Source organism: Arvicola amphibius, chromosome 6, assembly GCF_903992535.2.
Source record: "Arvicola amphibius chromosome 6, mArvAmp1.2, whole genome shotgun sequence".
NCBI classification, from domain to species: domain Eukaryota; kingdom Metazoa; phylum Chordata; class Mammalia; order Rodentia; family Cricetidae; genus Arvicola; species Arvicola amphibius.
The window spans coordinates 50,931,134-50,957,381 of NC_052052.2; the positions used below are offsets into that span (position 1 = coordinate 50,931,134).

The window sequence follows — 26,248 nt, forward strand, 5'->3', positions numbered from 1 at the left end:
GATGTTTCATTCTCAGAGAGTTTGTTCTAAAAATAGAAGAGGATGTTGCCTTACGTCCACATGATAAACTTGACCTTTTGTTCATTTTACTCAGCGTTCCTCATGCCATAAAGAGATAAGGATATCTGAGCTTTCTTTTTGGTTATTATATTGGCCACCACTGGACTGCATGTAATTGTGTCTAGTCTGTCTAAGATATTTATTTCCACATATTGTTTTGTGTCCTCCACAAAACTTAATGACAAATGCAGTGACCACTTCAATTTTTTATTTGCATTGAGTACTGTTATATATATGTGTGTGTGTGTGTGTGTGTGTGTGTGTGTGTGTGTATGTGTGTGTGTAATCACATATGTCATATGTATAGGATGCACAATTAAATTACACACAAACATATTTTTGAAATGTGAGTGAGTTATTTATTAAAGACTTCATAAGTTTATACTGTCTTATTATACATGTAGGCTAAAGCTCTTAAAACTTATTTAAAAAGTATTTTGGGGTCTATTAAGGGTTTTATAAAAACCTAAATGCCATTTATTTATATAAACAACATTCATAAGAATTGAAGAACTACTGTTTATTAAGCTATAAAATTTAATGTCATGCACATAGATTTAAATGAGGATATTCTTCCAAAATGGGTTCTACAGAAAAAATTATTAAGGTTATATTTCATTTAAGTAAATAGTCATGGGAAAAATAAGATTTGTATGGCATAAAAGGCTTTATGTTAATCAAATGCCTCTGAAATTTATCCTAAAATCCTTATTAAAATAAATTATTTTCAAAAATAGTCTTAATATATAAATGAAAATGCTTAGGAAGGCTGTTACTGAGCTGTAATATGTGAAGGACAGATTTCTTTTCAAACAACTTCTTACTTGAAAGTGTGGCTTTTCATGACTAGGATTTCAGGATGGAGACAGAATCCCAACAAACACATTCAAAACCTTAGCATTTTAAAGTTCTTATCTCTTAATTGAAACCAAAGGCGGGGGGAACATTATTTTCAAACCAACCTGTCAATGACTGCTCAACCTGCCTGAGTCCTCATCACTGCTCAGGCTAAGTTCTGTCTTTAAAAGTCAAGTTTTCTGCTTAGCATTAGCTCATACCTTTAAGAGAATAAATTTGCAATTAGCAGTTGCTTAGAGCTATGAAAATTCAACCAAATGGTGTAACTTTAAAACTGGTAAATTACAGATCTAAATAAAAGCTACAAAAATCAGATTTTACAACAAAGAATCCATATTCACTTACAGATATGTGCATCTACAAACTGTCTATAGCTACTTGTGTTTTTATATCCTATATATAGTACCAAAGTAGTTTATAAGTAAGTGAAAATTATAATTACCAAATTAAACCCAAATTCTTTTCAGCTCCTAGTGTAACTGCCATTTGAAGGGAAAAGCCACAACTCCAAAGGTCTATCTAATTAAGCTTGCAACAGGGCAGGGCAGAGAACTCTGACCATTAGGGATAGGACCTGTTCCAACTTGAAGGAGTGGCTAAGACCTCTGCTTAGAGAGGAAAAGGTGGGGCTGTAAGGGCGGGGTGTCTGTGCTCTCTGGCTCCTAGAGTCTCTTAGGGAAATGAAGGGGTGTGTATGGAAGTGAAGAGGAATAGATTATCTGAGAGCCCTATAAAATTAGCAGCCCTGAGCCTCAGCTCAGACTCTCATTCCTCTGAAGAGTCTGCTAGAATACCAACCATGCTCTCAGCCATAGGTTCCTTTGTGGCCAGCCTGTGGGTAGGGCTCCATCTCTGGACTCTGCTGCTGGCTTCTGTTACCTTCTTGTTCCTGGTTGACTACCTCAAAAGCTGGCGCCCCAAGAACTTTCCTCCAGGGCCACGGCGTCTGCCCTTTGTGGGCAACATACTGCAGTTGGACATGGGGCAACCTCACATAGCAATCCAGCAGGTAGGAATGGAGGATGGTGCCTGAATTTGCCCTGACCTAATCCTGAGCTGCTGAATCTGGGACTTCTGAGAACAGGACATGGGGGCAGGGATGGCTCTAAGGATCCTGCTCACAGTTGCTAATCCCATGCCAAAGAGTTAACTTCTAAACATGTGGTTTTAAGAAATATGAAGCTCTGTAGAGCAGTGGTGGTAGATCTCTGTGAGTTTGATGCCAGCCTAGTCTACAGACCAAGTTCCAGGGCAGCCATGGTTATACAGAGAAATCCTGTTTGTAAGAAAAAAGAGAGGGGGGGAGAGGGAAAGAGAGGAAGGAGGGAGCCAGGGAGAGACAGAGGTAGGGAGTGAGGGAGAAAGAGAGGGAGAGAGAGATGGAAGGATGGAGAGAGGGATGGGGAAGGAGGAAGGAAAAATGGAAGAGAAAGATACAAATATTGGAGAATTTCTTATTTTTCTATGACATACTTTCAAGGTGATTCCATTGTGGTTAGAGAACACACTGTATGATTTGGGTTCTTTAAATATCTCCAGGTCTATTTGGTGACCTAATAGTGAATTATGACAGAGACAGATATGTCCTGTTGCTTCAAGAAGTGTGTGTAAATCCCTGGCCTCAGCTTAGTTCGTTAACTTGCTTCTCCAAGAAAAAATAAAAAGTGGTTTGTGTGTGTGTGTGTGTGTGTGTGTGTGTGTGTGTGTGTGTGTGTGTTCTACTTCTTTTGACTGGAATTTTGAATAGGTGTTATCTCTCTCATACTGAGCTGTAACAGGAGGAGCAGGCTGCTTGTGGTCCTGGCCACCCGGCTATCTTATACCTGAAATAATCACGCAGAATTTGTATTCGTTAATAAACTGCTTGGCCCACTCTTTTTAAAATCTTTTATTGGCTAATTCTCACATCTTGATTTAACCCATTTCTAATTATCTGTATATCACCACGAGTCATGGCTTACCGGGAAAGATTTAGCATGTTTGACCTGACGGCTCCATGGCGGCTCTCTGACTCTGCTTTCTTCCTCCCAGAATTTAGTTCTGTCTTCTCCGCCTACCTAAGTTCTGCCCTATCAGACCAAGGCAATTTCTTTACTGATTAACCAATGAAAACAACACATAAACAGAAGGAACTCCTATACCACTGAGTCTTAGTTTGTCTACATCATTGCTGACTGCTCACATACTGATGTTATCAATTACTAAGAAAGATTTCTAATTTATCAATTGTTATGATTACTTTGTTATTTCTTCTATTGACATGTTTATTTATGACAATGAACCTAAGGTTAATAGATTTGGAAATAGATACAGAAAATATCACCAATTAACTCCCAAATAACACTTATGGTAAGAATCAGAATTCAGATTAAAGCAGGTCAGATACCTCCCAACCCAATGTCTTCAGTCCCAGTGAGTCATCTTTATTAGAAAACCCCTTTCAAACTTCTTGAGTGAAACCAAGGGAGTTCAATTCATACACACTATATATGTTGTGCTGATGACCTAGTTAGGAGGCATTTAAGATATACTTTTTTAGTTGTTCCAAAAACTTTATGGTTGATATTGAAAGTTTGTTCATAAGTTTAGTCAATAAATTTGCATACAGCTTTAAAACTTACCCTACACTGATCAAAATAAATTTAGCTTTTTCTTCATTTGTACACATCTATTACCAGCAACTATTAAAGGAAAAGGCATACACTTGTTGCCTTTTAGTTTTCTGCCTTACGAACTAGACAAGACAGATTGTGCTACAACCCAATGAAGTTAGCAAGGACTCTGGATAAAGAACTAAGGAAGTACAGAGTTTATGGCTCAATCTGTAATACAGGTACAAGATACTGGAATAAGATCAAATCAAAACGTTTGTTTGGACAGGGTCCACAAAGTTCCAAGGTTTTGTGATAGATAAGATAGGGCACAAGTCAGTAAAGTTAAGAATAGGGAAGGAGACCACAGATACCTGGGGGACTTTTACCCTCTTGTTTGGTACTACTGGCAAGACTCAAGATAACAAAAGCAGAGCTGGGTCAACACGAGGCAGATTTGTGAACACACAGATGGAAGGATATTTAAAAATGATCACATACTCTCATCCAGCATTGTAACACCTTGTGTTTTCTGCATTTCTCTCATTCTCTCCAAATGCCTCTTCTTGCCCCCCTAAACTCTGTCACTCACACCCTCATGCATGGTCCCTACTATACCGGCCACTAAACTCCAAGTCTCATAGAGATCCAAAGGTCATATTTCTCTGCAGATGTGCATAACATCTGGCAGAGTCCCTCCACCAGGCAAGAGACATTTCCTAGGCTATATTCCTTCATTAGAAAATGGTTTCCTCTTTAGAAAGATGATGAAAATTCTAACTATGGTAGAACAGTTATAAGGAAGGAAGTAAATCATAAAGCATACTGAGTACTCACTCTGTGAGTGCAGCTATCTGGGATTGGTGAGTTATTGTTCTGGCTCTCACCATGAATTTGTATCCCCATGCTTTGAACACAGAACTCATTCATTTCTCGGAGATGCAGTCGATGGCTTGGTACTGGAACTAAACAGAGTGTTTCTCACAGTGCCACTCTCATCCTTCCCCAAAGAACTCATTGAGGGGGGAGTAATTTTTACTCTTTCATAGCTGGGAGTCTGAAATTTGGAAGACAGCACCTCTGTCAAGAGCCCAGGTAGTGAACCATAGACCCTACATGATTACATCACTCCAGATCTACAGAGATGTCTCCACTGCTATCCTCAGCTCTTTATTGTACAGTTCATATCCAGCAAGGTTTGGGGAAGGCACATTCTCCTTTGCCTAAATAGATACGTGATATTGTGATTAACTAAGGATTCCATGGTTGCTATAGCAGCCTCATACACATACATCTTAATCTTTTTCTAGACTGATGTCCTTTATTCTCACTGGATATCAAAATGTTTCAGAAGATCATTCTTATCACACTAAGGAACCTCTTCCATATACAAATTCACAGAGTTCCCTTAGTGTTTGTCCCATTCATCACACATGTACATCCCATGTCTAATATGTGTTGTGTACGGCCATTTTTTTCTGATAAATCACTTTGACCTCCTAGGAAGCCCATACAATCTGCACCAACATCAAACCTATACGCACCCTCCTTGACCTTTGTGTGGTTAAATGTGTCACATGTTCTCCTTTTATTAGATTTCGGGATGCTTCAGATCAGAGATTTTGTTTCTTTGCTGAAACTTATATCCTCATGCCTTCTTTTGGTTGACATGTGGTAGGTGCATAGTCAACACATACAAACATATTAATTAACTTTTATAAAGTAAATTTTTTTCTGATGTGTATTTTAGTTTAGTGCTGTAGAGGAAACCACAGCTTCAGAAATATTTCCACAGACAATGGTACATCTCCCCACTCACAGAAACCTCTTAACATGAGTCTCATTAGCTACACACATGCCTGCCATCCCAGGATACAGAGACACAGACACACTGAACAATAATTCTTGGTATATTTTTCAGTTTGTGAAGAAGTACGGGAATATTCTTAGCCTGAATTTTGGTAACGTAACTTCAGTGGTCATAACTGGACTACCTGTAATCAAAAAAGTCTTTACTCAAATGGAACAAGACATTTTGAAACGCCCTGTCACTCCTATCCAAGAACGTATCTCTAAGAACAATGGTAAGTTTAATGAGCAACACGGAGTGTGTATTATATTGTTTATGTAGTGTTAAAAGTACCTAACTTTCCAACACTGCCATAAACCAGTTCCATCATGAATTGCAATGTTTAAAGGAAGAGGGATGCCATATTTTCTGAATGAAAGCACCCATCAGAGGACTTAAAGGTGTCATCCCTAATAGACATTAAAAAAAAACCACATGGCTTGAAAAAACTAATTCTAAATGTGTTGGTGAGAAGGAACCACAGCATCCAGCCACAACTAGGAACACTATATTCTTCCTTCCCTTTTCTCGTATCCACACTTTGTCCTAGGAAAACAGGTGTCAGTCAGCCTTTTCCTGCTGCTGCTCTGCTTGTTTGTGGCTTCTTATAATCCATTACCAATGTCATGTACCACAGGCATCTCCAGCCTTCTAGACAGGGTTATACTAGAATAACATAATTGCTCAGTATTGCCATTAGATCAGGTTGGATGTTTCAAATTTGAAAGCAAAACCTCAAGTGTATTGTCGTATCAAAATGTAAGTTTTAGACATTTCCTAATTACTCCTTGAGGCAACCAATCATTAATTGTACATAATTAACTATATTGTTCGTTATAGGGAACACATTGCTAGGCATAAGTGATTCATGGTGCATATAATAGATGAAATCTCCATCTTTACATAACATATACTCCATTAAATGAAAAAATGCTGAGTCAGTTAGCTAATTAAAATCACACAGGACTACAATGATAAGGGGTCAAGGCATTTTTCAGTAGTATCAAAGTTCTACTGTTATTCAGGGGAAAATGCTGTAAGTAAGGACACTAATTTCATAACATTGAAATATAGTCAACAGGAACAGAATACCCATGAAATAAGAAGAAAGACCAGGGTCTCATGAAACTGAAAGATGTCCCACGTGGAAAGCATAGTAAGGAAAGGGATAAGTAAGTGGGTACAAACTGATCACCTTGCCTAGGAAGAGCCGAGTTCTTGGTTTGCATCCTAACAGCAAGACTGATTCTGAGGAGAGATGACCACACACTGCACATTCTGCGGCTCGTCTTGGCTCTCAGAGAGAAAACAGCTTGAAAATATCATTGTAGGTTAAAGCAGGTGGGGCTTTGAAAATGCAGTCAAAAATGACAGCTGATTAGACCGTGACAGTGACATTGAAGACACCTGGACTGAAGTCATTCAAGAGCAAAACAGTATGACATAATAACTTAGAGGACTGGCCAGAGAATGAGTCTCATGCGGGATTTCCACAGGAATGGGTGACGCAAAGAGGAAAAATGACAGGTGACAAGGTATTTTAATGGTGCTAGCTTCTGTTGGGACTTTCAGAAATACCAATAATATTAGCTGTCCCAGGCATGCTGAGTCTAAATGCTGGTGACTTGCAAAGGCAAGTAGTCATATACATGGTTCTGCAGTGTACACCTGTAACTGACAACAGGGGATATTTAAATTGTAGAAATGATAAGATTTCCTAAATATGCAGCGAGCAGAGAGGTAGACTAGTTTTGAATAATTCCAGTTTCAAAAGTCGTCAGATGAAACAAACTGGCAAATGTGGGAAATTTCTGACAAAGGATTTAGATGAAACGCTGGAATGGCAGGATCCCAGGAGCTACTGGCAAGGGTTTCAGGAAGGAAGTGTCTCCGTTGCTGAACGATCAGGCTGATGGTGTGAAAAGGGCCACCTGATGATGTGTGGGAACTGGAGAGACCAGGGCTTATGTTTAAAGAGCTAGTGATTTCTCTGAAAGTTAAGAAATTGACTTGAAAATGACATTGCATGTGCCATAAAATAGGTGGTAGATGCTGAACAGACCGGAATGTTTGTCTCTTGTTCTGTGTGGAACACTGATGCTTCTTACCATATTGATGAATGTTTTCATCTTTTGTTGTTTTTTTTTTTTTTCAAGACAGGGTTTCTCTGTAGCTTTGGAGCCTGTCCTGGAACTAGCTCTTGTAGACCAGGCTGGTCTCGAACTCACAGAGATCCGCCTGCCTCTGCCTCCCGAGTGCTGGGATTAGAGGCGTGTGCCACCACCGCCCGGCTTAATGTTTTCATCTTTTAAAGCTTGTGTTGACAAGGAATTCTCTTATAGAGCCTTTCGTACCTCTTTAATTCATGTGCCTTGTGTTATCCTTTAGTCCACTCCTCTTATTCAACTTAACACAACTAAGTAGACTTTTGGGTCAGCCTTGGAAACAAGGTGATGTGAATTTGAACACCTGAGTTTCAAAAAATTGTGCTCCCTTGAAAAGTTTATTTTTTATATGCCTCCTTTCTTTGCAGCAGTGGGAATGGACCTGTTGCTGCTTGTTAATAAACATGCAGAGTTCCTTAAAGAGTAGATTACACAATACATAAGAAATACCAGTGTGTGATGTTGCAGATCACCAGGACACTAGCCATTATATTTCCTGCTCTGGTGTATTCTCTCTAGACAGTTACAAAAACCCCTTATTGCCCCATCTTTTCCATTGCACATGTCATAGAGTTCATGAGGATTTCTTAGACCAGAATTTCAGTGTCATAACTTTGAATATCTTCTTTCCAGGAGTGCTCTTCTCTAGTGGCCAGACATGGAAGGAGCAAAGAAGGTTCACTCTGATGACGCTGAGGAACTTTGGGTTGGGAAAGAAGAGCTTAGAGCAGCGCATACAAGAGGAGGCCAGCCATCTTGTGGAGGTTATAAAAGAGGAAGAAGGTGGGCATTCCACATGTCATGGGTGGAATACTATGGCCCTCTCATTTACTGAACACGTTCTTCCTCAATATCTAAGTGCTTGCCCTTGGATGAATTGAGGATTAGGCAGTGAACATGTAGCTGTGACAATGAGCTGGGAGTTGGGCAGGTAAGCACACAGATGGTCATTAGACACACTGCTGCACCTAAGGCATTGTCATCAGTTGGGCTTCCCATGCATTTGCAGAGTCCCTGGACCATGTTAGTCCTTATGTAGTATGTTCTGACCTAAGCCTCTTCCATGTTTCTCTACAATGTGTATTCCTCTGTCATATCAAGTTAATTTAGTGTAGGAAATAGAAACAAATGAATAACTTTGAAGGACTCGTGTCTCCCTCTCCCCACCCCCAGGACAGCCTTTCAACCCTCACTTCAGTATTAACAATGCAGTTTCCAATATCATTTGCTCCATCACCTTCGGGGAGCGCTTTGAGTACCAGGACAGTCAGTTTCAGGAGATGCTAAGGCTACTGGATGAGGCCTTGTGTTTGGAGGCATCACTGATGTGCCAGGTATGCACTCTTCTTTGCATGTCTGTCAAGGGTATTGTGAGTAGCATTTTGTAGCGAATATATAACATTTGAAATATTGAGTTTGATCCAAATACCTTTTAAGTCCTCCACTTGACTTTAATGTTTTTTGTTAATACAAGAAATTTAATATATACAAAACACTTCTATCATTTATTTGAACTATTTTGATATTTCTATTGGTCTATAGACATGCCTATGGGAATGCTGGTATCTTTCAGAGAATGGAAATATTATTCTTTATTTGGACTCTCTTTTCCCCTGCCACTCTCTTCTTGCCTCAGAGTTACCTTCAGAAGGAACTTTCTAGCACATCTCCTTGTATTGAGATTCTTATTTGTATATTGTTACTTGTTATCTCCACACAAAAGTACACTGCATGAATTGTTGTTGGTTTATCTAAAATTAGATAAATGAATTATACCTAGGTTTAGGGTGTTGTGAATAAAAGTTTCATATCAGTGTCCATGTGAAACAATCATTTGTCTATTTTTGCCTCTGGACATAGAAGATAACTAAAAATGCACTGTCCCCATACCCATTAACATGATGCAATCAGTTCAGTGGTAGGAAATATAAACTTATGCGGTTCAAATGTCACCCCCAACTTTGTCCCATTTTCCATTTTTACTCCTTATAACCACTCAAACACTCTCCACATCTGTCAATCACATCCATGAATATGGAAAACAGTTGTATGGTGAAATTAATCACAAGGGCTGGATTTTTTTTTTTGAATGTGTTTCCTTCTGCAAAGCCTGATACAGTAGTCCCTCACATATTGGAGAATGTGTGTGTACATATTGGAGAATGCATGTGTGTGTTTTTAAAACATTTTCACAGCATTGTATTTAGTGTGTGCACATGTATATGTATACCTTTGTTACATGTGTGAGTGCACACAAGTCAGAGAGCAACTTTCAGGAATAAGTTCTCTCCTATCATGTGTGTATCAGGAATGTAAAAGAGTGTGTGCTTGTGTATAACTTTTTATTTACAATTGTTATGATTTATTAACCGTTGCCTTCATGTAATGTCATTATCACTTCTGACTCTTTGGATATAATATCTGTTTTACCTGAAATCAGATTAGCCATATCAGCTTGGTTCACTTCTGTTTGCTTTATAAATTGCTGTCCTTTCTCTGATTCTTAATTTGTGGCTATCTATACCAGTAAGATTTATTTCACAGAGATAACACAAACTTTGCTCTAGAATTTTAATTGTTCAGCTAGTCTGTGTCTCTTTCTGGCTTGATAGAGCCAATTACATTTAACATGATTATTGAACCATACAAACTACTGTGATTTTGTTGTTTTTCTTCTTGGCTAATTTATTTATACTCTACTTTCTTCCCTATTACTACTGAGGATTGCTTGTTTTCTGTGTTAGACATGATGCATATTTCCCTAGCTCTTATCTGCTCAACCATACTTCTCATGAAATTTATTTTTTCCTGTGTTCTCATAATCGGGATTCTTTTATTTTGTATATAATACTCCTTTAAACATCTTCAGTCTTGTTGGATTAGTGTTCCTAAAATGCTTTGATTTGCACTTTTCCTGAAATATCCTCGTTTCCCCGTCAATTTAAAAAAATACCAATTCTGGCAATAGAGTTCAGAGTTGATTTTATTTACTTTCAGAGCACAAACTGTGCCATCTAATGCTTTCTTGGCTTGGGGATTGATGATGACCAATTTGATACTCTAATTTTTATGACTTTGTATGTGAGTTAATGTTTTCCTTACATGTTTGTTTGTTTGTTTGTTTTTTATGTCTTTAATATAAAGCGCTCTGTTCTGGTCAGTTTATTTTGAGAATCTAAAAACCTCTTGGATTTGAAAATCTATTTCTTTCTCTACATTTGGGGAAATGTCTGCTATAAGTCATTCAATTGATTCTCTATGCACTTAATGTTTATCCCAGATCTTTGATTTCTTATCTGTTACCCTGAAATCCTGTAATCACATAGATCAAGTTTCTGATTGTATCCCTAAGTTCTTAGACTTTGTAGTCATGCTAATTATTCCCTAGTGGGTATTTGAAGGAAGTGCAACCTCAACATTGGGCTCCATTCTGATAGTCTTCTCTATAGTTTAGTCTGTTGCTAATGGTTTTTACTGTTCTTTGTTGAAAACTTGAACTGTTCATTTTTAACATTTCCACTTTTTATCAAAACTTTATTTTCCTTGCTTCACGTGTCTTCCATTTTGCTGATCTTTTCAACCACATGGCTGATTTTCTCCTCCATTTTTACTGACTTTTCCCTTTCTATTGTTGACTTTCCTCTCAAGGTCCTTTATTGAACCCATCTGCTTGCAAATATACTCCAAGACACTGATGAATTTTACTAGGATACTTTTGCAGGTTTTATGTAGTATTATACTTGTTTCAGTACCTGTCAACTCCTTGATTCAGGCGTTCATGATTTTAGTGGCTTTTACCTGGCTCGTATTTCCATATTTCTTGTGTTTCTGTGCCACACTGTGTGCTCTCTTCTGGACTGTGTGCAGGGAGCAGTTGTGGATGTTTTGACCTTACCATACTATGAATACATAATGCTTCCAGAGAGAATGAATCTGAAGCAAACACTGGTCCTTCAAAAGCTCATTTTCTATTTAAGACTTTCTGTTTCTATGCATTAACTTCTCTATTATGGCGTCCAAAGTGGATTTATTTTCACTTATCCCCACAGCCATTTTCCTCTTAAGTTCAGGGCTTCCCTCACTAAAAACTGAGCAATTAATTAGCATGATTTATAGGTATGAAATAGGCATGAAGAATGAGAGCAGTTGTACATATTGCCTACACTATTTTATGTTCTATGTTTAACTCACAGTCATGGTAGTCCAAAGCCAGCAGTTCTATTATTAGCTTTCAGTAAGGTGAGTAAGGAAGTTAGGGTAGCTCAGACTCACATCTAGGTGTGAGTATCAAAAGGAATAAGATCTTAGAAGGGAGCAAAAATATGACTGAGTGTTAATAAACATTCTTGGAATGACTAATTGCATCAGGCACAGCTGCAAAAATTCATTGACTTTTCACCATGATCTTCTACATATAAAATGATGCAATATGCTGTCTGCAAGCAAGCACAGAGATATCTAAGCAAAGACAGAGAGTAGTCGACCAGATGTCTGTGAAAGGCTTTCAGTATCTCATGCTGTTCAGGGCTTGGATACAGGGAGACCCCGATAGCACACTGTGTATTATCAACACTATTTTCAGTAATGTTAGCATTGTTAATGATTATTATAACTGCTAAAATTCATTATATGTAGGAGGCAGCAGAGGTAGGAAAAATCACACTCATATCTGTCTCATTTTCTGTCTTGTTGATTTTACATTGTGTTAAGATGTGGGATTCCCCTCTGTGTGCTGTGAATACCATTGGTGAATAAACAAACTGGTTTGGACTGCTAGGGTAGAACTTAGGTAAGCAGAGAAAACTAAGCTGAATGCAGGGAGAAAGAAGGGCAGAGTTGGAGAGGAGCCATGTAGACCAGGCGAGCCGATGAGGACTTTACCTGGAAGCCACTGCCAAGGGTGGATACACAGATTAATAGAAATGGGTTAAATTTATACATAAGAGTTAGCCAATAAGAAGTTAGAGCTAATAGCCAAGCAGTGATTTAAATAATATAGTTTCTGTGTGATTATGTCACGGCTGAGAATCTGGGAAAAGGGGCCTCCCTTCAACAGTGTTATGCTATCTGTTCACTACAACTTTTATTGAAACAACACTCACCATTAGCTTTACTTCAGCAAAGATTAAAGTCTTACCCTATGGGAACTAAATCACAGTGAGAACACCAGAATGTACAGTTCCCTGCACAATACATGTTACTGGTAATTTCCCAAAAGGAAAATAAGTCATGACAGAAAATTAGGAAGGTGAATAAATGTCTGTCACTTGAAGTATATTCACGTAAGATTTGAGCAGTGCCTTCATGAAGTGAGGACCGGGTTACAACAATTTCCAGAGCACTTATAAGCATAATAAATTGTACCTACCAGGGCCTAATACAGAAATGCCTTCAGTGTGATCGCAGAGGCTGCTGTGCATGGAGTTCCTGGAGAAACTGGGACAACCATAATGATCTAGAGGGAGTGTCCATCTCTGTAGGGCTTACAGGGAAATAGTACTATTTCTGACTTTGAGTCTATGGACAGTCCCTGAATATTGAAAGTCATAGAGTCAGGCATGTGATTACATTAATAAATATTCTTTATGAAAACAGCATGCAAAATAATTTGTAATGGCATTGATAGTATAATTGATAAAAGTGTTGAACACTGTCTGTCCTGACATCCAGAAATAGTTGGTGTAGTAAAGTCGGTAACAGGCAGCTTGGGCTACTAAGAAGTGGCCTGAAACTGAATACACTTTGCACATCAGCGCTGGAATGTTTTGGAGGTAGGTGAGACGGAAGAGAGAAGCTGGCCCCACAGTTTCACAGTAAGAAACAAATGGAAACACAAGACTACAGCTGTAAACATTGTAAAGTTGCACCATGGTGTCCCATTGACTGTCTTGTTTTTCCCAATCAGCTCTACAATATTTTCCCATGGATAATGAAATATGTTCCTGGAACACATCAAACAGTTTTCAGAAACTGGGGAAAACTAAAATCGTTTGTTTCTTCTATGATTGACAATCACCGGAGAGACTGGGATCCTAATGATCCAAGAGACTTCATCGATGCTTTCCTCACGGAAATGACAAAGGTGGGGAAGATGCCCCTGTCTCTTCTTCTTAAAGACAATGTAGTGGTTTAATAGTTTCCAAGTGATCATGCATCAGGCTACCACAATGTTAATGCTTTAAGATGACACAGTTTTATTCTCTTACTATTCTCATGATCTTTTCATCCTGTAGGTCACACAAGGTTCTTTTAAAGACTATGGAAACTATATGACCTTGTCTTTTTAATCTCCTAGAGCTGATACCATTTTTGCTTGTTTCTTTCATTGATTGATTTACTAGATTTCTTTGTGTAGCCATATAGATCATGCTGGCCTTAACCTCACAGAGACCCACGTGCCTCTTCGTCTTCAGTTCTGGGATTAAAGATGAGCACCACCACACCAGACTATGAGGGCAATGATATCTTTGCTTTGGTTTCTTCTTCTGTCTTCAGTTCCCAATCTGTAGCATCCTTTTTCCTCTGAGCTATTTGCTGGTTATCCTCAAGCACTCTCTCATAAAGATAGTTCAAGTTAACTGTCTCCTCTCAAATTAATCATATCTACAAAGCATATTTTAGGTTATCAAGTAGCATGTGAAGGTTCCAAAAACAAAAATATAGACATCTTTTTAGGTCAATGTTTCACATACCTGGTGTGAATAAAAATTAGTAGTAATATTAAATCTGGAGCATTATTAGAAATAAAGGGTTTCCTGCCTGTAAATGACAGATACTTCCCTTTCATGCCCCTCCTTGTCTTTTATCCTTTATTTACCCTTTATTTATGAAGAATTGAATACAAAGTGAAAATAACAATTAAACATTAGAGCCCTGTTTTTAATTTGTTTGTCTAAGGCCAATTATTCACTCCCTTTCAGCCCCAACTACAAGACACAGGCAAAGTTCAACTGAATGTTAGAGATAACTTGTAAGGTCTGGGTGTGGCGTCATCCTTCCAATGATGTCATATAAACACTGTCCAACCATACTCAAGCAGACAGAAAGCAGCTGGATGAATGTATTTAATACTTTTGTATCTTGTTTCAATAACAAGCAGAAACAATTTAAGAGGCTGGAGGTTTATTTTGTCACTGATTTTCAGTGGGTGTTGGTCCATCATGGAAGAGTAAAAATGAGAAAAGGAGATGGTGGAGCCTGTTTGTGTAATGGAAGATCAGAGAGCAGAAAATAGCCGGGACCCAGGGCTTTGATACCACCACAGGAATCCCACTTCCTACGAATGACTTCCTCCAGCTGAGCGGCACCTGTCAACGTTCCTAGCAGCTAGGAACCAAATATTTAAAACTTGAGCCTGTTTAAAATCAAAGTATAACACTATTTTTAATGCTCTGACCTCAATAGACTCCTGGCAAGTACACATCTCTGGATCCTTCTTATAAGATTTGACCCATTACATTATGGATTCCTTCTCTTCCCAGGGGCCCAATAGTAAAATTTTTCACTTGTTATAGCACATTTCATCCTCCTGGTTTAGTATCAATAAAATCAACATTTTATTCCCAGAAAAAAGGGCAAATTATTGACTTTATATTGCAGGTGGGAGACTATCAACATTATGAGCAGTATAAAGAATGACAATTCTACAGGAAGTTAGTAAAGATAGAATTTTATCGCAAAGAATAATTAATGGAATCAGAAAGTTTTTCCTGTTAAAGATTAAAGGGAAGATCAAAGAATCAATAAACACAGAGAATTCACTTGTTTTCTTCTGAGATCAGCAAAACGTTTGCACAGTATTTGATATGTGCCTGTGGTATCTCCTACAGCTGATATGGCATGTTAAAATATGTATATTGTTCTTTTTTTTATAAGGAGATAAACGTGATGTGAACTTCTTAGGTCAGAGAGTAACTTAGAAATGTGGCAGATACTGAAAGCCAAGTGTGTGTGTGTGTGTGTGTGTGTGTGTTTATCCTGTTCTGTATCCATCCTACTAAATCTTTCCCAAAAACATAGTCAGAGGAAAATAGTTTTCTTGCTATTCATCCACCTGAGTACCAGAAGCTTTTAATTAGCCTCCAACACTTGGAACAGGAAAACGTTTTCCAAGGAGATCACAGTAATACCATTTCTAATGAGTCCTATTGAACTCATACCCCAGGGTGACGAAGACCTTGTGTGCCAGTGTGAGTCTCCTTGCCCGAGGGACACGATATTGCTCTTGATAAAGCTGTTTGCTTAAGAGGTTAAGGGGAAATCACTTTAAATGCCTGCTTCAAATGTGTTCTCTAGTGTCAGAAAGCAAGTATTGGGATACTCACAAATCTTCTGATTAAACAAATCATGCTGTCCTTTCCAGTACCCAGAGAAGACTACAAGTTTCAATGAAGAAAACCTCATCTGGACAACTCTGGACCTTTTCCTTGCTGGAACTGAGACAACATCCACAACCCTGCGCTGGGCTCTGCTCTACATGGCTCTCTACCCAGATGTCCAAGGTGAACATGTGGTGACCTCACTGGGCAGAGCAGAATTCTGAAAGCCATGGCTTAAATGGCACCAGAAGAGAACATGTTGGAGTGGGAAGAAGGGCCATAGCTGTGAGGCAATGTGCCCTGGGTAACAGGCACGTCCTCTCCATGTTCTCTCAGGGCTAAGACGGGTCTCAAGAGTACAGACGTTTACAAAGTGTATCCATTTATGTCCCTCTTCCATTGTCAGTAGGCCTTCCCATTTTCCCCTGGATTCTGTGCAAACTCTGTTCTGGTGTTCAATGCACTGTGATGTCACCTTTCTGCCTTTTTACTTCAACCCCACCCACCCTTGGTGGTGCCCTTCTTACACTCTATGTCCTCTCTTGGTCCTGCCCTTATTCTTCTAATTCTTGCCTGTAAGACATGATATTAAGTGTTCTATCACAGTCTTTACCCATTGTAAAATAATCTTCTCAGGTACTACCTACTGAAGTCATTTCAAATCCCTTCATGAATTTGATAATTGAAGAATTACTGTTGTTTTCCACCATAGATTACAAGATCCTCTTCCATGTCTCTGCTGGATGCACTGTTCCTTTCTCCAGTGACTGCCATTCATCAGGGAGAGTGGTCCATGCTATTATGTGTATTCCTTCAGATTCTAGAAAAGTTTAATTATTAGAGGATAGGTACATTTTTCCTGTCATAGAACAAAGTTTTTTCTTGTTTGTTTTGTTTTTGTGGGTAAGTGTTTATTCATGAAGTCTAAAATCAATTTAGTAAATACTGACCAACTATTTTTGCCTTAAGACAAAATGTAGATGGAGAAAATCACAGTGTTTCCCATGAGGTAAAGAAATATTTGTTTAAAGAACTACCTGTGTTTGTGTGTGTGTGTGTGTGTGTGTGTGATGTGCATGCATGCATACACATGTGGAAGCCATAACACAGCTGCTAACATGTGCTACCATTTTTCATCAGAAATATCCACTTTTTGGGCATAGTCTCTCACGCACCTGGAACTATTCAAATAGCCTACACTGCCTGGAAACTAACTCACAGGGATCTGTCTGCCACCACCTCCCTAGTTGTGTCCTGGGATTAGACGTCGATGTCACCATACCTAGTTTTTTTCTTTCTTTTTTTTACATTAATTATAAGTCTTGCTTCCATGGCAATCACTTTACTACTTGAAATATCCTCTGTCCCCAAATATTTTTCTATTTAATTCAAAATGAATGTGTGTATCTCTATTTATGTATATGTGTCCTGAGTTTCAAAGGAAATATTTATGTGCCTGGAGAATAATCTTTTTAAGCTTTAGTTACTGACTTAGAATACATACTTGACCTTTCAAATAATAGCTTCAAAATATCACAAAATAGCAATAGATTTAAATGAAAATTGTACAAATTGCATTTGAACATAGTCAAGAGACAAGACCAGCTCGACTGTTCCCTAACCATAAATAGCTGCATGAGCTATAGCAGCTCTTCTGCTGGGAGAAAAGAAGCTCTCATGGTACCAAGTCATGCATGAACTATAAGGACATTGTGCTAAGTTACATAACCAATCACAAAATTACACGACTGTCCTATCCAACTCAAATGAGATATGTTGAATAGTTAAATTTCTATACAAAGATGGCTGAAGAGAAGATGGGAGAAACAGAAATTGGTTAATGTCCAATAATTTTAGTTTTACAAGATGGAAAAGGTTCTGGCCATTGCTTGTACAACAACATGAGCACACTTAACATTATTAAACTGTAGAATTAAAATTGCTAACAACAGTTGTGATTCATGGCATACAACATTAGTCAAAATATTTTAGAGTCTGAGGCAGAACAAATTTGAGGTTATTTGGTAGCTCCATATAAAAAACATACTTCCAAAGTTGTTATTGTGACAAGTTTTCTGTTAAATGTATTTTATTCACATTTAGTTTTTATAGAGAAAGTAATGCAAGTGATACACATGTATTTCTCCCTCAAAATGCACCTTTTCTTGGACTTGTTGTTACAAATTCCCTTCAAATTGTTGCTGAGTTAAATCCAGAGTGAGGCTCAGCTCTCCCTAAGTGGGTCCTCCTGAGGACTTTTTCCTCTGAATGGAAAAAGGAGAAGGAAAGAAGCAGATGCTGTCTTAAGGGGACTTGTTCCAAAGATAAAACTCATGTTTATTTGCAACTTTTGTTTTGCTTTATTTTGGGTTCTTCAAGACAGAGTTTCTCCATGTAACCTAGGTTATCCTGGAATTTATTTGGTAAACTAAGCTGTCCTTGAACTCAGACATCTGTCTGTCTCTACCTTCCTAGGCCTGGAATTTAGGGCATGAGTCACCATGACTGGCTGTCTGTATTTTACGTGGCAGTACTTAGTCACAGTCATTGACTGACAAAAGAAATCAGGAGATAGAGTTTTTAGCTGGATAACTTGTTAATCTCTATGAGCATACTGGAAGAGAGGTAACAACCATTGTTTGTTATTATGATTCTATATGTTCATATAAATTTCAAGACATCCTTATGATAGGGCTCAGTTATTCTCATTAATCAGATGTGGAAACTGAAATCTAAAGGATTTCATCAGCAATGTTGTGCAGTAACTTCTTGCTATTCACTGCCTATGCCCATGTATCTTCTTGAGAAATGAGAGCCTACATGTGCTGTGGTCTGAATGTTTATGTATTCACTATGAATCCACTTGTTGCAACTTAATCACTAGTGGCATGGTGTTTGGAGGGAATTGGTCCTATGAAGGGAATAATGGCCTTTAAAAGAAGTAGCAGAGAAGCCAGAGAGAAAGGAAAGGGGATAAAGGATATTTCTACTTCACCATTGTCATGAGTGAAGTTCCAAAAACCCACATGGTAGGAGATGAGAAACAACTCCCCCAGCTGTCCTCTGATCTCCACTCTTGTGCCATGAGACACCCCCGACAGAAATATACTGTCCTAAAAAGTATTATCTCTTTATAAATAAGTATTAGAGAGCCTTATTTCTCCTTTGAGACGAGAACCCAGTGAAACTTTCTCATCTATGAGACAGAAAATTGTTCCTACCAGATTAGAAACATCTTGGTGCCCTGCACTAAGCATCCTCAGGCTCTAGGACAATGAAACATGAATGTGAATTGTTTATAATGCTCTTTGGGAAAGGAACTTACTCATACCAGACTAGGTACTGTGCTAAGGTTAGCCATGCTGATCACAGCTATTCCATTCAGGAAAGTTAGGATTATGTTGTAGGCTCACAGAAAATTCACTGGATTGTTTATTTGTCCTTTAAATCAATCTTTTTTTGTGTGCTTGAAGTTCTAGCAATAGTAATAAGACAGCATAAGGAGATCAAGGGGATTCAAATTGGAAAGGAAGTAGTCAAACTTTCATTGTTTGCAGATGATATGATAGTGTACATAAGCAACCCCAAAAACTCTACCAAAGAACTCCTACAGCTGATAAACACCTTAAATCAATCTTTTTAAAAAGGTTTAATGAAATGTCTTTACAGCTAGGACACCAGAATGAAATAAAAGCAAGACAACTTCAATGTTGTTATGAGGAATAACTAAATTTGAAAATTAATAATTCCTCCTTGTTTTCTTTCAGAAAAAGTACAGGCTGAGATTGACAGAGTGATTGGCCAGATGAGACAAGTAAGCCTGGCTGACCGAGAGTCCATGCCCTACACCAATGCTGTCGTCCATGAGGTACAGAGAATGGGAAACATTGTCCCCATGAATGTTCCCAGGGAAGTGTCAAAGGATACAAATTTGGATGGATTCCACTTGCCAAAGGTAACTATGTGTTCCCAGCCTCAGATATATATTTTTCACCTCATCTTTAGAACCTAACATACAGTGACATATATTCCTTCATCAAAGGATCATTTAAATTGGGCAGAAAGATAGCATGTCTGCTAAAATACTAGATTTCCTCCATGCTTCTAAACAGTTATCTAAATATGCAGTGGGGAAAGTGGCGAAGCCTGGCTTTGTTGGCTAAAGGCATCCTAGTGTCTTCCCATGCTAATGTGGGCTACACAGTCAGCAGTTCTCTGTAGATGATACCCGAGAGAGCAGCTCCCAAGACCAAGGGACTGCAGGCTTGGGCTAGAAAATGCTGCTACACAGGCCTTGAAATACTGAGTTAGAAATGAGAATGAAACTTAAGGCACCTCCACGACCATTGCACCGAGATTGTTTCTAAAACAGAGACCCGCTGGTTATAACTTTCATACAAATAGTTTTGTCTCATGAGGGAAACCTTTAGAAAAATTCAGATTTGGGGCTGGAGAGATAGCTCAGAGGTTAAGAGCATTGCCTGCTCTTCCAAAGGTCCTGAGTTCAATTCCCAGCAACCACATGGTGGCTCACAACCATCTGTAATGGGGTCTGGTGCCCTCTTCTGGCCTGCAGGCATACACACAGACAGAATATTGTATACATAATAAATAAATAAATAAATAATAAAAAAAAAGAAAAAAAAAGAAAAATTCAGATTTGAAAGGGACAGAGTGCCAATAGTTACTAGGTGATATTTGTGTGCTGTTGACTCTAATCTTCAAAATATCTTATCAACTTTTCAGAATAACTCTCCATCTCATTTTTGAGATTAGAAAGTTGTGGCCTATGAAAATTTGGCCTGTATAAAATCTCTCTACTATTAAAGAGAGTGGGGAATCCAGGAGCAAACATGTTCTGATAATTCTGATCAACATACGCTTTGTCCACGGGACTGTAGTATTTTGATATTAAAAAGATCTCCTCTGATGGCTCTCCATGAGTCCCTGTTAAATACCCTCTCTTTACAGAGGGAATCCCCATCATATCTCCCAGTGCTCTCAAGATCTCTGCACAGGGTTTCCTGAATCTTACACCCTACATGCCCCCAAACAGTTATAGTTATAGTTCTCCTTTTGACCATAGATTATCAGATCTCAAAATTTTCTTGGCTGTGACAAACTACACAAGGTTCAGCATGACGAGAAGGGGCAAAAGGGCCAATCAGATCACATCATGGGGGCTAGGAACCAGAGAGAAAACCTGTGAGAGGTTCTTCACCCCCATTTCAACCCTTTTTATTCCATCCAGGTTGACAGCTTGTGGGAGAGAACTACCCACAGTCAGGGAAATTCTTCTACCATTTCTCAATTAACTTTGGGAATGTGTTCATTCCAGCATAAGATGACGAAAGCATACTACAGAGTGTGTAATGAAATTATGGGAGGTGACACAGTGATCATGTTCATGGCACACTTCACTGTTCGCTGTGCAGAAGATGTGGGACTGAGATAGCAAGGGGGAGCCTGCACTAAGGTGGTTCTCGGAATCAGTGATAGACATGACAAAGTTTAGAGAGATAGGAAGGATGAGTAAAGTCCCTTATAGGATATACGATTCAGTGTGAGGTAAAGGCACACTCTTGAGAGTGTGCATGGTGCCAGGATCTCAGTGAACTAGGATTGCTAACTCTGCTTTATTGATGTGCTCATAACCCTGAGGACTGGGTTCTGAGTCTTCCACAGTGAGAGCTAAAAATGGAAAAGCAGACATGGAAGGCTCATCATTTCCCTTCATAGACCTGCCCAGGTCCTTAAGGTAGGAGGAGGCTGATTTGGTCTTTATTCTTGCCTGCCTCTTTATTCTCTTTTGGATGCTAACATGTCTCTCCATAGACCTGTACAGACCTGTATAGACTTGTGTCCAGCATTAAAGAGCAACCTAATGGACTAGAATAGCCCCAGGAGGCACTCACAGTCAATGCAAAGTTATCTCAACAAAGGAGAAGGTACTGAGTGGGGAGAGTCATGCATGAGACCTCAAGAACTATCTACCTTTACCTCCAGCAGGTCTGTTCTATATATCAAACCTGGACTCTTTGCTGTCATTTCTAGGGCACAATGCTTCTAACCAACCTGACTGCACTACACAGTGACCCCAAAGAATGGGCCACCCCGGAAATCTTCAATCCAGAGCACTTTTTGGAGAATGGACAGTTTAAGAAGAGAGAATCCTTTCTCCCTTTCTCAATGGGTGAGTTGTCATGAGAGGACAGAGTTTCAGAGCTCCACCCAGCCATTCCTTCCTCTCATCCCATAATCCTATGCTTTAATGAAAACTTCTCCAGATGGTGCAAGGTGATTCCACTTTATGTTTTGATGCAGTCCTTCATTCCTGGACTTGGCACTGCTTAAGACCCACTTTATTTTTCAGTCTTCATTGACTTACCCAGGTATTTCAGCTTGCCTTGGTTTGTTTTTTTTTCTCAAAACCCTAAGAATGGGGACCTGTATGTACAGACTCTTCACTAAGGTGGATATGTGAAAACTTCATGAGATTTTTCAGATTCCTAAGTTATGATGACAGATACATTCTTAGAGGACTTGATTTTAATTGCGATGGTGAGGAGAAATAGATCCTGGGAAAACTATGTAGATCCTGTCTCAAATGAAATAGTTAACAGCTATATAAACAGGCATGCTGCTCAGAAAAGTATGCTTTCTAGAATATGCAAGACCCTAAACTCAGCAGTTCTAGGAAGAGAAAGACTCAACAAGCGAGGAGGGGAAGGCACAAAGAGAGAAAAGGATAGGAAATGTTGGCTTAAAGATGGCTTAGAGACCTTGTAGATATCTGCAATGCTGTTGAGATACATGGTGAGAATGTTTACTGAGGAAGAGAACACTGGCGTGCTTGGGTTGTCCTGGGCCATCTAAGAAGAATGGTGAGAACCCAGCAATTCACGAGAGAGACTGACGTGTAAATACATGTGCCTATACACACAATTTTGTGTGTATAAATTTTGTGTGTATACAAGTTCATTGTGTATGGCGTGAGGTGACCTAGAGAATGGCTTCCAGAGTTGTGAGAATGCCTCTTGTCTAAGTCTTTCCTTAACATTAGTCAATGCAAGGAACCAGGACACCAGAAAAAAATGGCAAGATTAAAATACAGGTCTGGGACATATTGTTAGGTCAAGATCAGAAAATGCCAGCTTGAATGGGGCTCTAATGGCCAAATCAGGAAGGTGTTAGACATAATCAGATGGACACAAAACTCATGGTCAGCTCAGTAGTTACAGTAGAAAGTTATGGACATCAGTCCCTCCATGCACTAAAATCAGCTGAGAAAGTGACTCATCTTTTGTTTTGGTCCCACAGGAAAGAGAGCCTGCCTGGGAGAACAATTGGCCAGGTCTGAGCTGTTCATTTTCTTCACTGCTCTTATGCAAAACTTTACCTTCAAGCCCCCAGTCAATGAGAAGCTGAGCCTGAAGTTCAGAAATGGCCTCACACTCACTCCAGTCAGTCACCGTCTCTGTGCTGTCCCCAGACTGTGATGCTGGAGAAGGAAGGAGAAAAAGAGTACAGGAAGAAATGGTGGCTGTCCTGAAGCTTGCGGGCCTTGCTCAGATGGGAGAGAGTGATGTCAGAGAATGAAGGCAACTCAAGAAATAGTGAAGGAATTGAGCTAAAAACATTGAATCAAATTTCTGGACTGTTGAACCCTAATTTGGTGGTGGGAAAATCGTTTATGAGCTCAATGGCGTACCTTTTCATCTAAACATTGCAAGGGGAAGGATGATTCCTCCTATAAGGAAAATGCACTGAAAATGAATTGCTGAATTAAAAATGCTAAGTGCATCAGAGTCACGTCTAAAGAGTTGTGCCTTCAGTTTGCTTCCTTCTTCATTTCGGAGACATGCATTTGTTTCTGGCACATTGAGATGTTGGTCTAAAGTGGTACAAGGAGACAATAAGTATTAGAACTGACTTTCTGGTTGCATCCACAGGAGGAGGCCATGAAGACTCTCCCAAATAACGGATGTGTCTCTAATTCAACTTCAATGTAACTCAACTTCCAACTAGGCCTGGAAACCAACTGTTTGAATTTCCTGTATTGAGACTTCTTTATTTAGATTTGTACCTCATTTTTAATTAGGTTTTTAGATTTTTTTGACATTGAGTTTCTAGAGTTCTTTATACATCTTGGATATTGGTCTTCTATTAAATGTGGAGTTTGTAAAATCTTTTCCCATTCTGTAGGCTGCAGCTTGTTGTTTCTTACTTGGTAAAATTATATTACTTTCCTGATACTTACAATACTCATGGTGTCTCTGTAAATGTGGAAGCCAAATGAGAGGAATCAATTCCTCTACTTTTTAAAAACAGATGCAACTGGATTTTGAAATCAAGGATAATGATACTATATTCAATATTTATTACTGTTTATCAGTAGAATATTGTTCATCATATATCAGTGGTGAATATGAGAAGCTGCAGGATTTACCATTTAAGAGCAGCTATTCTATTCTTGATGAAATTGGGACAAAGGGATTATAAACCCACAAATAAATTGGCATTAGTGTTCCCACCTTGAGAATAAATATTCAAAATAAAAATTTTAAAATACATATGGCTCTAAACACCTTTCAAGACCTTCATACCTGCACAGTCCAATTCATGAAGACAGAATTATTTTATTTTCTAATGGTGATTTCTGTTTGTTATGTGACAGGTGCTTGAGCCCTACAAATCTGGCCACTCCCATTCTTTATTTTAAGCTATATATTTTTCTCTGTTCCCCTGCCTTCCTCTCCCCTCCCATTCATCCCTTTCCCATGGTCCCTGTGCTCCCAATTTATTCAGGAGATCCTGTCTTTTTCTACTTTCCATGTAGATTAGATCCATGTATGTCTCTCTTAGGGTCCTCATTGTTGTCTAGGTTCTCTGGGATTGTGAATTGTAGGCTGGTTTTCTTTGCTTAATGTCTAAAAGCCACTTATGAGTGAGTACTTATGATATTTGTCTTTCTGGATCTGGGATACCTCACTCAATGTGATGTTTTCTATATTCATCCATTTTCCCGTAAATTTCAAGATGTCATTATTTTTTCCTGCTATGTAGTACTCCATTGTGTAAATGTACCACATTTTCCTTATCCATTCTTCAGTTGAGGGGCATTTAGGATGTTTCCATGTTCTGGCTATGACAAATAATGCTGCTATGAACATAGCTGAGCACATATCTTTGTGTTATGATTGAGCATCCTTTGGGTATATACCCAAAAGTGGTATTGCTGGGTCTTGAGGAAGGGATTTTCCTAATTTTCTGAGAAATTGCCACACTGACATCCAAAGGGGTTGTACCAGCCTGCATTCCCACCAGCAATGCAGAAGTGTTCCTTTCCCCCCACAACCTCTCCAGCATAAGTTGTCATCAGTGTTTTCGATCTTGGCCATCTTACAGTTGTAAGATTGAATCTCAGAGTTTTGATTTGCATCTCTGATGACTAAGGATGTTGAGCATTTTCTTAACTGTCTTTTAGCTATTTTAGATTTTTCTCTTGAGAGCTTTCTGTTTATGTCTGTACTCTATTTTTTATTGGATTATTTGTTCTTTTGATGACCAATTTCTTGAGTTCTTTTCATATTTTAGAGATCAGACCTCTATCTCTTGTTCACCATGTCCTTTGCTTTACATAAGCTTTTCAGTTTCAAGAAATCCCATTTATTAATTGTTTCTCTCAGTGTCTGTGCTACTGGGGTTATATTTAGGAAGTGGTCTCCTGTGCTAATGCATTCAAGTCTACTTCTCACTTTCTTTTCTATGAGGTTTAATGTGGCTGGTTTTATGTTGAGGTCTTTGGTCCATTTGAACTTGTGTTTTTGTCAGGGTGATAGATATGGATCTATTTTTATTCTTCTACATGCTGATATCCAGATATACCAACACCATTTGTTTAACATGCTTTTCTTTTCCCATTTGATATTTTTTGTTTCTTTGTCAAAAATCAGGTGTTCATAGGTATGTGGATTAATGTCTGGGTCTACAATTCTGTTCCATTGGTCCCCCTGTCTGGTTTTTTGTTTTTGTTTTTGTTTTTGTTTTTTGCCAATACCAGGCTGTTTTCAGTACTGTAACTCTGTGATGAGTTTGAGGTCAGAAATTTTAATGCCTCCAGATGTTCCTTTATTGTGAAAGATTGTTTTGATTATCCTGGGATCTTTGCTTTTCCATAGAAAATTGAGTAGTGTTCTTTTGAGGTCTGTGAAGAATTTTGCTGAAATTTTGATGGGCATTACATTGAATTTGTAAGTTCCTTTTGGTAAGATTACCATTTTTACTATGTCAATTCTACTACCGAAGAGCATGGGATATCTTTCCATTTTCTAGTGTTTTCTTCAATTTCTTTCTTCAAAGATTTAAAGTTCTTGTCATACAGGTGAAGACTTCTACTTGGTTGGT

At 38.7% G+C, this 26,248-nt stretch overlaps 1 protein-coding gene across 1 annotated transcript; it reads left to right on the forward strand.

Moving 5' to 3' along the window:
- The first annotated feature begins 1,717 nt into the window (after positions 1-1,717).
- Positions 1,718-23,456, forward strand: LOC119816666 (cytochrome P450 2J4-like). Its single transcript, XM_038333503.1, has 9 exons — positions 1,718-1,927; positions 5,431-5,593; positions 8,157-8,306; positions 8,697-8,857; positions 13,429-13,605; positions 15,886-16,024; positions 19,609-19,796; positions 21,896-22,034; positions 23,162-23,456. The coding sequence occupies exons 1-9, from the start codon at positions 1,718-1,720 to the stop codon at positions 23,338-23,340; spliced, it is 1,506 nt and encodes a 501-aa protein (XP_038189431.1). The 3' UTR covers positions 23,341-23,456.
- Positions 23,457-26,248: the final 2,792 nt, after the last annotated feature.

Excerpts from the sequence above, each read along its gene's own strand:
- LOC119816666 (XM_038333503.1), top strand. The coding sequence starts at position 1,718 with ATGCTCTCAGCCATAGGTTCCTTTGTGGCCAGCCTGTGGGTAGGGCTC. Across the intron at positions 1,928-5,430 it reads CTCACATAGCAATCCAGCAG|TTTGTGAAGAAGTACGGGAA; the intron begins GTAGGAATGGAG and ends TATATTTTTCAG. Across the intron at positions 8,858-13,428 it reads AGGCATCACTGATGTGCCAG|CTCTACAATATTTTCCCATG; the intron begins GTATGCACTCTT and ends TTTCCCAATCAG.